We start from the raw sequence: 13414 nt of genomic DNA, 5'->3' as shown, positions 1-13414 counted from the left end.
TAGTTTAAAAGTGAAACATTTGCCACCATCCACTTCCTTATGTCTGAAACACAGACTTCCAGGGTTGGCAATTTGCATTGACCCCCTTTTTTACACTGCTGCTACCCACTGTTAATTATCTATGCATAGTCACTTTACCCCGACCTGCATGTACAGTACATACAGTATTACCTCGATTAAACCTGTACCTGCGCACGTTGACTTAATACCGGTACCCCCTGTATATGGCCTCGTTATTTTTATTTTATTTTGTTACTTTTATATTAAAATGTAAAAATGTAAAAATGGACCAAATATTTTGTTACATACGAACAAAAAAAGCTCAGATTTGTTGATTTAATGGCTGTAAGTAAGCATTTCACGTTAGAGTTAAATATTCCTCGATATTAAAAAAGACCCAAGCCGCTAAATAATAACAACGCAAGTCTATAGATACACTTTCCTAATCATTCATTACTGCTGGAGTTATTGTTGTAGCGCTGAGTTGAAATAGGAAGAACGCGCATTGTATGGCTTATAAAAGTGTTGAATACAAAGTGCTGAGTAAGAACTTCAACGTGAACTCAGTCATAAAAACAGCAGCCCTCTGCTGTATTCATTGACAGTCTCTCTCTACTCATGGTTTTAAATATTTTGAAATCTCCAGTTGCGGGTATTCATGGATTCCCCAAAAACAGACCAATAATTGCTTTAAATAATATATATTTTGTCTCTCAGTGTTTCAAAATGTTCCTTCAAGAGGCTGAACGTATCTCACAGGAGAAAGCATCAGAGCGAGCGAAACAGCGCCCCTCTGTATCTCTACGTGTAGGTCATCTATCTGATACTGCCTGGTTGTAACGGCATTCAGAGGTGGAAGAAGGATCAGACCAAAGCGCAGCGTGGTAAGTGTTCATGATGATTTATTCAAAACGAACTGAACACTGAAATACAAAACAATAAATGATGTGAACAAAATTAAAACCGAGACAGTACCGTGTGGCCCAAAGACTCACACGGAAACAAACACCCACAATCCAAAAGTGAAACCCAGGCTACCTAAGTATGATTCTCAATCAGAGACAACTAACGACACCTGCCTCTGATTGAGAACCATACTAGGCCAACACAAAAACCAACATAGAAAAACAAACATAGACTGCCCACCCCAGCCCTGACCATACTAAAACAAAGAATAAAATAACAGAACTATTGTCAGAACGTGACACTGGTCCAAACGAGTATGACATTGTTTGCATCTGGCTTCCCTTGACAAAAAAGTACACACAATTAGCCAATCAGTGTTGAGCTACACTGAGCGATCTCAACAGTGAAGGGTTTTTCTACTTGCACAAACGCACACAGAAATCAGGACCATGGACAGCCAGATCATTTTTAGCTTATGTTGATTGGACTAAAATGTTTTTGGTATATTTTAGTTGTCACTGTATTAGACTAAGCAGAGGTGAGTTGATGTTGAAATGTTGATGTTGAAATGGGGCTGGAATAGTGGAGGCAGCTCCTGTTTTCTTTGCAACTTCCATTAACTCTCTGTGGTTCTAAATCAATAGTTGTTCCGAAAATGTTGGAAACATTAACTTGCTTGACCATGCTGTAGGTCATGTAACTGTGTTACTATACATGCAATATGCTTTGTGGACTTCATAGATTGTAATATGGCTTGGCTTCCCCAGTGATTTTACCCATGCACCGCTACTTGAAATCCCACAGTAACAACTTTGCTGTAGCTTTCTTGCAGACAAGGTAATCCAAGCCATGCGATTGGCCAGCAGTAGTAGGCTTATAGTGCACTTGATTTGCTGGGAAGGTAGAGTTTGTATCTTCAGACATATGAAATGGTTCGATATGGCAACAGTTGCGTACCCAGAGCACAGCTGAATTGGGTGTAACTACCGCCAACAGCACGAGACAAATAAAAATTGGCAGAAATGTTTGGCAATCGACTAGGAATGCCTTGGAGATCGACCAGTTGATCTCCAAGGCAGTATGTACTGCCTGAAGGGGCAGCGGCCACTAAATGGCATAAGCTGCTATACAACAGTAACGTTGGGCCCAGGGTTGTAAAACAGGAGAAGGCGGTCCACCCACTTATCCCACAATGACCTGATTGTAGCTAGCTTGTCTCTCTGCCACAGAGCTGGTCTGTTGTCTCGGTTATCGAAGTGGATAATCCTGGAAATACTGAGGAACGGAAAAGTTGTATAGAAAAGTTCTCTGCCAGTTTCTGCATCCCATAGGGATTCTGTGGATTCCCCATTGGATCTGAAAACACCAGCAAGGAATGAACCCCAAAGTATGCATGTAAATGAGTTTGATCTATCTCCTACCAACTCTCTCCAAAAATACACCTTCCCTCCAAATTAGTACAGTCCAGAATGATGTTCTGGATGGTGTCTGGGATGAACAGTTCAAAAGAAGACTTTATGTCCTGTACATGAGTAACCACCATCCGCATCGGCCCTGGTTGCATCCTTATTACATTGGCAGCCATGCGGGGTGGCTCATTCCTTGGACAAGAAGACCAGCTCACCTGCAGGCTGCTGATGAGCTGGTTGCTGACAGGCTGGCTGAGGGTCAATCACATCCTCTTCTTCCAACTCACTGTCAGACTCAGAATTGACATGTTGACAGAATTGACATCATCTTCATAATTAAGAAAAGTATTCACCTCCAAAGTGGAAGACACTCCTTCCACGCTAGCTTCTCTCTCTGCAAAATGAAGGCCCTCTGAGCAGAGATTATTTTTCCATACTGATTGATTGTGTTAAGGAGCTACACATGCAAGGCTATTTATTTGTTGTGTCCCCAATTTGCAACTGGCTGGCGTAACATTTAACAATGTTTTGCGCAGGCTCCCGCAAGACATTGTGTTGTTTCACACACTAAAACATGCAAGAAACGCAGAAGACAGACAGCACCAATAACCTGTCTGTCTCCATGCTTATGTTGAAACAGCAGGCAGAGGGAGGAGGAAGAGAGAGTGAAAGCACAGAGCAAACCTTTTTGTTTAATTTTTACTTGTTTTCACACACACACTTTTATTACCCTCTGGTCCAGTGGACCCGAACACCACATTTATTTATTTAACTCGGCAAGTCAGTTAAGAACAAATTCTTATTTACAATGACGGCCTACCCCGGCCAAACCCAGACGACGCTGGGCCAATTGTGCGCCGCCCTATGGTACTCACAATCACGGCCAGATGTGATACTGCCTGGATTCGAACCAGGGACTGTAGTGACGCCTCTTGCACTGAGATGCAGTGCCTTAGACCCCTGCGCTACCCGGGAGCCCACATGTGTGATATAAACATGTAGGGAGTGCACAGTGGGCACTCAATGAAAATGTGTTATTTTGCATGTTCTTCACAGAAAATGAGCCAAGGTCAATGAATCTCAGGTTGAAAAAATAAATAATTCTATCATTTTTCTTTCAGTAAACATTGAAAATGTTTACATTGAAAACACCACACAAAGGTTAAATAATTAGCAATAAATAAATGCAATAAGTCATAGATAACTTGTACTTCTTTTTAAACCATTGTTGACAGTTTGTGCAATATTCTGTTTCAAATAGCTGCAACCGGGCCAATGCTTACAGTGATCATAGCCATGGGATGTGTGCATTAATTGTAATAATCTACTAGCTACGGATAACAATTTATTCACTGACATGTGAAAGTAAGCTGTAGTACACAAACTGTTATTGTGAAGTATGGCACAATAACAACTTTACTTCAGTCATAACATTAAGGCCTTTATTCATTGAAAGCTATGGGACATATTCCTGTCAGTGTAATGGCTTGTCGGTGCTATAGTGAAATATGTTAATGTGAAACTGTAATGAACAAAAATAGAAAAGCAACATGCAACAATTTAAACGAGATACAGCTCATATAAGAAAAGCAGTCACGTGAAGTATTCATTATGCCTAATCTATGGAGTTGACTGGGAAGGGGCGCAGCTATGGGTTGGCCTGGGAGGGCATAGGCCCACCCACTGAGGAGGCAGGCCAAGCCAACCAGAATGAGTTTCTCCCCATAAAAAGGGCTTTATTACAGACAGAAATACTCCTCAGTTTCATCAGCTGACCGGGGGGCTGGTGTCAGATGATCCCACAGGTGAAGAAGCCGGATGTGGAGGTCCTGGGCTGGGCTGGCGTCGTTACACATGGTCTACGTACGGTTGTGAGGCCGGTTGGACGTACTGCCAAATTCTCTAAAATGACGTTGGAGGTGACTTATGGTAGAAAAATGAACATTCAATTCTCTGGCAACAGCTCTGGTGGACATTCTTGCAGTCAGCAAGCCAATTGCATGCTCCCTCAAAACATGAGACATCTGTGGCATTGTGTTGCGTGACAAAACTGCACATTTTAGAGTGGGCTTTTATTGTACCCAGCACAATGTGCACCTGTGTAATAATCATACAGTTGAATCAGCGTCTTGATATGCCACACCTGTCAGGTGGATGGATTATCTGGCAAATGAGAAATGCTCACTAACAGGGATGTCATTTTTTAAATTTGTTCACAAAATTTGAGAAATAAGATTTTCGTGCATAAGGAACTTTTCTGGGATCTTGTATTTCAGCTCATGAAACATGGGAAACATTTTTGTTCAGTATAAATTATTTAGAAAAAAAGTTGAGTTGTGGATCACAGTCAACATGAATGGTAGACTTCTGTGGAGGGAGCAAATATCCAGCTCCAACTGATAAAAAAAGATCACTATTTTGTATGATTAAATGTTTAAGCTTTTACACATTCAAACGGAGCCGATACAGGTATCAGATTGCAATTTGATGTACAAGTATTTTGACATTGTGTGCTAGGCTTAACAAAATTCATAAACTACTTTTTACTAAATCGTTTGACTTATTTGATTGATTTACCTGTCGAAACACATGCCAGTAAATATCTACTATAGTAATGAGATTGAAAGGCATTTCACCTAGATACACATACATTTTATCAGCATGACAAAAATTCTTAAAAATAAAATCTGCTGGAGCGTGTCATTAAACAAAAATACAGATAAATGCCATACTGTACTACTCTGAAATGTAACAAACGGGACAAGAGGGAAGAGGACATACAGCACCATAATGGAGGACTGATGGGCAATTTCAGAACTGTAGCTGGCATTGCCTTTTCTCCCCATCGAAAACATCAATCTTCAAAATACTGTAGAACTTGGTCCAACCCTGAGGAGAGGGGATCAGTGGATTTTCTGTCAGTCATCTCAACACAATGGTGGCATTGTAGGTTATTTTCTTCAGTCGCATCGAACCTGGGTTAGTTTTAGGTCTCAGGAACTATATTAATACGACACAGCAATCTTGCTCTTGCAAACGGTCAATCTAAGCAGACAGACACAATAACATTCTGGAGCCTGCCATTTCACACAGGCAGCCCAATTCTGATATTCTTCCCACTAATTGGTCTTTTTCAGAGCTGATCTGATTTGTCAAATGACCAATAATAAAAAAATATCAGAATTGGGCTGCCTTTCTAAACACAGCCAAAGTGCACTGAAAAGCCCCCCGATCTGCATTAGGAAAATGGTCATTGAATTAAATGACTGTCATCAATCATATTAACTTTGGTGCAAGGTGTCAAAAGGGAAGTAGCTCACCGTGCAGCCAGCTTGTGACCCAGTTTATCCACCTGTGTAATAACAAAACCTACACAACTCCATAAATATACTATTACACAGCTATGAATAATTAGAAAGTTACTACAGGTATAACAACAATTTACCAAGTATTCTAAATGGATATTACACACTTAAGTAATAAAGATGACAACAAAGAGGAATCACCTTAGAACAATATACAAACATACATTTTGAATACTTTATTTTAAAAAGAGCTTCTATATCATTGAGAATAAATTAAAAAAGCATGACATGACTCATAACAATTAGGGAGGGAAAAACAACAACTAATAATATCAACACAAAGAACAACCCAAACAACGGGTCAATGAAACCAGCAGGCGTGAGACAGTGTCGATTGATAATTCTCACTATAACATGACATAATTGATAGATTATTCTTCAGCTAATAATTCCATTCTGATATTCAGTCCCTGATATTCAGTTTGGTTCCCAAACTCACTCAGCACCCCCCCCCCCTCCATCACTGGGGAACATCTGTCTATTTCTATGGGCACAAGCACTGTCTATGACAGGAACTGTTCACATCCCTTGTTGGCAGTTTTAAAGCTAATTTCCTGCAATTCTACACATTCCGCCATGTCTTGTGTGTTCATGTGATATCTGAGTGACTCAAACATTACAACAATATCAGTGGGCTAAAAACCTAGCTAAAAAAAAAAAAAAAAAACTTGGGCTAGTTGATCTGGCCATTTTTTCACCCCAATTTTCGTGATATCCAATTGGTCGTCACAGTCTTGTCCCATCGCTGCAACTCCCCTTCTGACAGGGACGTGCCCCACAGTTTGGGAACCACTGCTTTGAGGGACTATATGATGTGTTCTTTATACAGATAACACTGTACATAATGCAATATGCTATGGGTAGCATAGGGCAGAAGTACAGGGGTGAAAGTAAGATGTCAGGTCCCATTATCATATAGCATCTCAGACTTAGTGTGCTGATCTAGGATTTGGGTTCCCTGTTATCTTGTTCATTATTATATAAAAGGAAAAACAAATCATATCAGCAATCATACTCTGAGACGCTTTATGAATACAGCCCAGATGATTAAAGGGCTTGAGTAAGATGAAACGGGACTCTCTGCCTGTGTCTGAGGGGCCTAGGAACAAGCTCAGCAGTCCAGAGTAGGGCCAGGAATCCAGGACTCTCTGTGGGTCTCTGACGGAACATCCAGAAGTTGGGAAGATAAAAGGTCAGAGAAGAGTCGCTCCACCATTATGAGCCCTGTATCATGTTCCCTACATCTCATCTTTCCTCGAAGTCTTCACCAACCTGCCTGAAAACAAGAACAGAGAAGAGGTTTGAAACCATACACACAGAAATGTGTGGGGATCTTGTAAATTAGCCCCTTTAGCTAAGAAACCTGTGTCAACGTGAGGTTAATAGTTACATTTTGTTACAATTGTGTGCTGGCAATATTTGCCATGTACTCAACTCTACACTGTAATTTACAAATGAATTGATCATTTATTTTTGTAGACATAGTACCCCTCTATTTATGCCTAGCATTTTTTTGCTACAATACCAAAAAAAATCTCAGGTAAATGTATCTGCCCAGATAGAAAACTGTATTGACAACAGTTGTGTGGAGCCACATCCACACAGCTTTTAAGCAGGGTCATTCGATCATTCTCAAAAACTGTTGAGCCCCTTTAGCTTCCCCTCTCACTAAAGAGGCGGAGTCATTTTGGGTGGCTATGGTTTTCTGTATCATCGACACATCAGGCACTTGGGAGCTGGAGGACAGAAATAGCCAAAGGTGGCTCCTTCCTCTCTGTGAGATCCCTAAAAATAGCCCCCTGGACCCTATCCAACCACACACACCCACCCACCGACCCAAGGGGGAGATACAGTACAACAGAATAAAACTCTGGACTTTGGGAGTTACATTTGGGACACAGGCATTAACTTTACCCTGAATTCAGTATGATGATACTGGTGAAAGTAGCATCAGAGATCACCTTGCAGCAATAGAAAAGTAATCATTACAAACCACTTCAGGGAAACCATTTGAGAAGAACATGGATCCGCATTGTGATAATATTTTATTTTAGTTCTGATTGTTTGTTTTGACAGTACATATGTAAGTACCAACATTTGAGAGGGGTAAAGAAAGTAGTTAAGGGCACAGATAATCGGCCCAGCCAGGGTTCAAACCCCCCATCGCCAAGGGGGCATGTGATGATTCTGACACCAATAATGCTGATAAAACTAGCCACGTTTCAGCATTTGGTGCATTAAGGCCGAATCTTTAAAGCTAATGGAGGTGCTTCTCAAAATGGCAAATTAATGCTTTACCTGCTCCATGCAATGCAACACAGTCAACTGTAAAATAGAGAGGACTTTTGAATTGCCTCTTACATAACATGCGAATGTGAAAAGCACCATCTACAACTGTATTTCTGCCTGCTATTTTGAGAGGGAGCATTTTGGATGTCACTAAACTGAGCTATTAATTAAGTTACTAGTGTGATAACACAAGGATAAGTCACAGAGCAGAATCCTATGCAGTAGGCAGCACTGAGGGGGAGGAGTCTCACCTTGGTCCTGGGCATACTGAGTGTGTTCACTAACAGCCACATTCCTGAGCGCTCTCGGCCTGTCCCCTGCGAGGGGAGCGCAGCTGGCGCAGCGCGGCGTCTCCGTACTGGATCCCTGATCCCATCCTCTCCGGGTCCAACTCTCCTGGAAGAGAACAGAGAGAGAGAGAGAGAGAGAGAGAGAGAGAGAGAGAGAGAGAGAGAAATAGAGAGAAAAAAAAGTGAGATTAGTTGGTAAATTACGATTTCATTGCTGTTGGTTAAGGTGAGAAGACACTGAATGCAGAGATACCTGACTCTATCTTGTTGAGGATTTTCCTGGCACACTGCACAAAGGCCTCCTCTACATTCTCCCCTGTCAGAGCACTTGTCTCCAGAAACATAAGCTCTGAAACAGACAAGACAGCAGGACACAATAATAACAATGATTATCATCAATGTTGATAACATTTGAACACAAGAGAATTAGTCAGCATTTAGCTGTGGAGGACAAGAATTGCAACGGTTTTGTGGGCAATAGTTCACACCAGTGAGTTGTCCTACAGTGACCTCTAGTGGAGTATACGCAGTGCAACAATCAGAAATTAGGATTTCAGGTCTGCATCAGAGGGTAGGGGGTAGATTTGGGTCCATATACATCAAGCTTCTCAGAGTGGGAGTGCTGGTCTATGATCAGTTTTGCCGTTTTTTAGACTACATAGAGGATCTGCACTCCCAGTCTGAGGCGCTTGACACAGGGAGCAGTTTGGAATTCAGCTGTAAAGGGATCATCATTCATACTGAACGCACCATTTTCCTGAGCAAAGCGAGACGCCTCCAGGAAGGTGACCTCCCGGTCTGCGTCCAAGTCCTTCTTGTTACCACACAGGATTATGACAATATTTTGGCTGGCCAGCATCCTGGCGTCTGTCAGCCAGTTGGTCAGGGCGTTGTAAGTTTCCCGGCTGAGGATGATCAGGTCAATGGAGCGAGAGGGAGAGCAGTGGAGACATACAAATCAGACTTGGTGGTTCACTAAAATCCCGGTAGGCTTTAGGAAGGTCCGAGCAGTGTTTTCCAAAACAGTCAATCGGGAGCCACTGTGCAACCAATGAGTCATATTATATCTAGGTCGCTTTGAAACGTACTACATTCAACATTTGTCTTTTAGAAAGATTTGTGTTTTATTAAAAACAACATACCCCTTGAAGGTCCACCCATAATAAGGCAAGGATTATTTCTCCTCAACTCTCCTGATCACCTATGAGTAGGTAAATTAGCCTACCTGGTGATGTCATATACAAGCAGGGCTCCAGCAGCGCCTCTGTAGTAACTCCGTGTAACAGACCTGGGAGAGGAAAGCAATTGTAACATCAGTTGAAAATACACAAGTGCATAAATATAAACATTTTACACATCCTAATTACATTTATTAAATTGACATTCTCCATCTCCTACATCTATAGTTAGCTATATATAAAAGCATTTAGTGCCATCCAAGCTGGATAAGGAGTTGGTCAATGTGCAAAACAAAATGCTCAAGGTGCTCAGTAACCTTTATTTAACTAGGCAAGTCAGTTAAGAACAAATTATTATTTACAATGACGGCCTACACCCGCCAAACCCGGATGACGCTGGGCCAATTGTGCACCGCCCTATGGGACTCCCAATCACAGCCAATCACAGCCAGTTGTAACACAGCCTGGATCCGAACCAGGGTGTCTGTAGTGACGCCTCAAGCACTGCGATGCAGTGCCCCAGACCGCCACGCCACTCGGGAGCAGTAATAGTGTTTCAGAATTTTAGCTGCGCTACACATTATTAACTCCCTCACAACAGCTGGCCATGATTCATTTTACTTGCTGTTCAAAGGATCTGGCACAAGTTCTCTAATGATCAGCTGGAGATGAGCACGCATGAAACAGTCCAAGCTGGTTTGAGAAAAAATGTCTAATGCCCTGCCACAGTAGGAGTAAGTATGTGAAATGCTCTCACATACTGTACAGTACCTGAATCTCTCTTGTCCCGCAGTGTCCCAGATTTGGAGTTTGACATATTTGTTTACCACGTTGATTATCTTTGAGCCAAACTCCACTCCAATGGTGTGATTCGAATCGTCTTTGACTGTGATTTAAATGAAATCATTCCACAACACACAGCTAGATCACAACAATGCCTGTTAATGTATTCAACTTTAAGTTAATCATAAATTGTAGCCTGTTCCTAAAATAAACTACAAGTCATAGCTAGATAGAAAATACATGTCAAAACAACCAATTGGACATAACTTACATCTCTTCTCAATAAACTGGTGAAGAAGACATGATTTTCCAGTTCCTGCATTTCCAATCACTAGGAATTTGAACAGAAAATCTAGAAGAGGAAAAACAAACAAAGTTCATTTTAAATCATTAGAGAAAGCGTATTCTTAGGCTAGTTGGATAGAAAGCTGGCTAACGTTAGTTAAGTAACAGGCGCACTACTTGCAGAACAGAAGCTATGTTATTGCTTCATGCAGAACGTTACATTTGCGTCGACATTTAGCTAGCTAACTTTGCTAGTTGTCTGACATTCAAATGGCTTTCTAGATAGCTAGCTAAGAAACCAATTAATGATGACATTTAACGGAGATTCTAGCGAAACTAAAGTTAGCCAGCTAGCTAACGTTAGCTAGCTATACCCCCAACAACGAGTAAACATGAAAGCATAGCACCTAGGCTATTTGTTTTGATGGCATTACAATACACCTGCTCCATCTCATCTGGCTATCTATTGTGTAACGCGACCTGACTGATCAAGATTTCTTACCGTATGTCTCAGACATGGCAATGGTCTGGTTTTATTTGCTAGCAATATCCTATTGTTTTTCTTGAGGCACTGCAGCTTCGAAATTAATTGAAGAAAAATCCCTAATAGCCGTGAATCCTACTGGATTTTCCTTCTCACTTCCCGTAGAACGCTTTTTCAAAATAAAAGCTCTATCAATCAACATTTTTTTAAAATCGATTGTCAATAATATAATTAAATATAATTTCATTATTATTGCATGTCTAGTTATATTGAAATATAATTTTTACTTGTAAAATAGACAAATCTGGTTACTTTGGCATTACTTCAATTTTATGAAGAAAATGTGTGCGCTTGTTTCCGCTATTACTGCTTGTTTTTTTGTGTATGGTCAATGAGTGGCCCGGGGAAATGTGCTCATCTGTGGGGACACAAATGCGCGCACAGGAACACTACCTGATCTAACGAGCACACGAGGGGACAGCTTTATTACAGGCAATACTGTTTCTAACTGTCTCCCCATAGAAACAACAGTGACAGCACCGTCAACAAAAACGGAAGGGATCTGTTGCAGCTCTGTAGAAGCCTGAGTCTATACTTTGTCAATGGTAGGTTACAGGGACTCTTTGGGGAGATCCACCAACTGCTCACCTCTTGGCCACAGCATTGTAGACTATATGATTACAGACATTGACCCCTTCTCTCTCATCAATCTGGCAGTAGAAAACATCAACTATATATTCAGGCAAATGGCAAAGAAGTACAATTGAAATGGATAAAAAACAAAACAAAAAAGATCACAGATGACAACTGGTTTGATGCAAATTGTAAAATTATAAGGAAAAAAACTTAGAACACTATCCAACCAAAAGCACAGAGACCCAAATAATGGTGAATTACGCCTTCATTACTGTGAGACTTTAAAACTTTATAAACAAACACTCAGAACCAAAAAAGCACAGTGCAACAGCAAGCAGCTGACACTAATTGAGGAGTTCATAAACGCAAACAACTTTGGCAAAATTGGAAAAAACTAAAAAAGTCTAAAGAGGAATTGGCGATACAAAATGGTGACATATGGACAACCCATTTTAAACACTCTACAACACTGTTCAAATTGACACAAACACAGAACAACGGCAAATTCATGAGAAGTTGAATGGATTAGAAAATGCTATAAAGGACAATCAAAATCCATTGGACTCCCCAATTACTGACCAGGAGCTCTATAAGAAACCTCAGGTCCTCAAATTTAAAACATCATGTGGACCTGATGGCATCCTAAATGAGATGCTCAAACTCACTAGTGCAAAATTTCAATTGGCTATATTAAAACTGTTTCATTTGATCCAGAGTGTAGGTTATTTCCCTGACATCTGGATTCAAGGACTCATAACCCCAATCTTTAAGGACGGAGACAAATTTGACCCTAGCAATTACAGAGGCATCTGTATGAACAGTAACCTGGGGAAGGTTTTCTGTAGTATTATAAATGTAAGAGTTCTAAACTTCCTTAATAAGCACAATGTCCTGAGTAAAAGCCAAATTGGATTTATACCAAAACATCACACGACTGATCATATTTACACCCTACACACCCTGATAGATAAACAAGTCCACCAAAATAATACCAAAATATACGCTTGCTTTATCAACTTCCAAAAAGCATTTGATTCTATTTGGCATACAGGACTGTTCTACAAATTTATTGAAAGTGGTGTAGGGGGTAAAACATATGACATAATTAAATCAATGTATACTGGAAATACATGCAGCATTAAAATTGGCAAGAAAAGAACAGAATTCTTTAACCAGGGGCGGGGCCTTCGTCAGGATTGCAACCTGAGCCCTGCACTCTTCAATATTTACATCAACGAATTGGCCACTATTCTAGAAAAATCCTCAGCCCCTGGTGTTAGTCTCCACAACTCAAAAGTTAAATGCCTACTCTTCACAGATGACCTATGCCTGCTGTCACCCACAGCACATGGCCTACAGCAGAGCCTGGACCTGCTAGAGCAGTACTGCCAGACATGGGTCCTGGCAGTAAACCCCAGAAGATCCAGATCTCAGGGAATTAGAACAAAGTTCTCAATTGGTACAAAATATATAGAGTACTGCACACACTACAATTACTTAGGTTTAAAAATAAGCTCAACTGGACACCTTAATGAGGCAATGAATGAACTGAGAGAGAAAGCACGCAGGGCATTCTACGCTATTAAAAATCGAATTCAAATTGAAATACCTATTACAATTTGGCTAAAACTAATTGAAAATGTCATTGAACCAATTGCACTTTATGGCAGCGAGGTGTGGGGTCCACTTGCAAAACAAGATTTCATCAAATGGGACAAACACCCCATTGAAACCCTGCATGCAGAGTTCTATAAGATTCTCCTACATGTCCAGAGGAAGACTACAAACA

General features: G+C 40.8%; 1 protein-coding gene across 3 annotated transcripts; it reads right to left on the bottom strand.

Annotated features, from left to right (window-relative positions):
• Positions 1–5841: 5841 nt before the first annotated feature.
• Positions 5842–11146, bottom strand: rab4a (RAB4a, member RAS oncogene family). Of its 3 annotated transcripts, none has more exons than XM_024388141.2 (8): positions 11008–11146; positions 10492–10572; positions 10209–10323; positions 9485–9547; positions 9010–9164; positions 8513–8608; positions 8221–8365; positions 5842–6956 (listed from the first exon to the last, which is right to left on the bottom strand). In XM_024388141.2, the coding sequence occupies exons 1-7, from the start codon at positions 11021–11023 to the stop codon at positions 8250–8252; spliced, it is 642 nt and encodes a 213-aa protein (XP_024243909.1). In that variant the 5' UTR covers positions 11024–11146; the 3' UTR covers positions 5842–6956; positions 8221–8249. The 3 variants fall into 3 exon arrangements, with proteins under 3 accessions (XP_024243909.1, XP_024243907.1, XP_024243908.1); XM_024388139.2 differs by lacking the exon at positions 11008–11146 and adding an exon at positions 10913–11003; XM_024388140.2 differs by lacking the exon at positions 11008–11146 and adding an exon at positions 10913–11003 and having other exon boundaries at positions 8221–8362.
• Positions 11147–13414: the final 2268 nt, after the last annotated feature.

This window comes from Oncorhynchus tshawytscha, linkage group LG25 (assembly GCF_018296145.1).
Source record: "Oncorhynchus tshawytscha isolate Ot180627B linkage group LG25, Otsh_v2.0, whole genome shotgun sequence".
Classification (NCBI taxonomy): Eukaryota; Metazoa; Chordata; class Actinopteri; order Salmoniformes; family Salmonidae; genus Oncorhynchus; species Oncorhynchus tshawytscha.
Note: the sequence above shows the minus strand (reverse complement) of the source record. Positions and strands in the feature narration are given on the sequence as shown.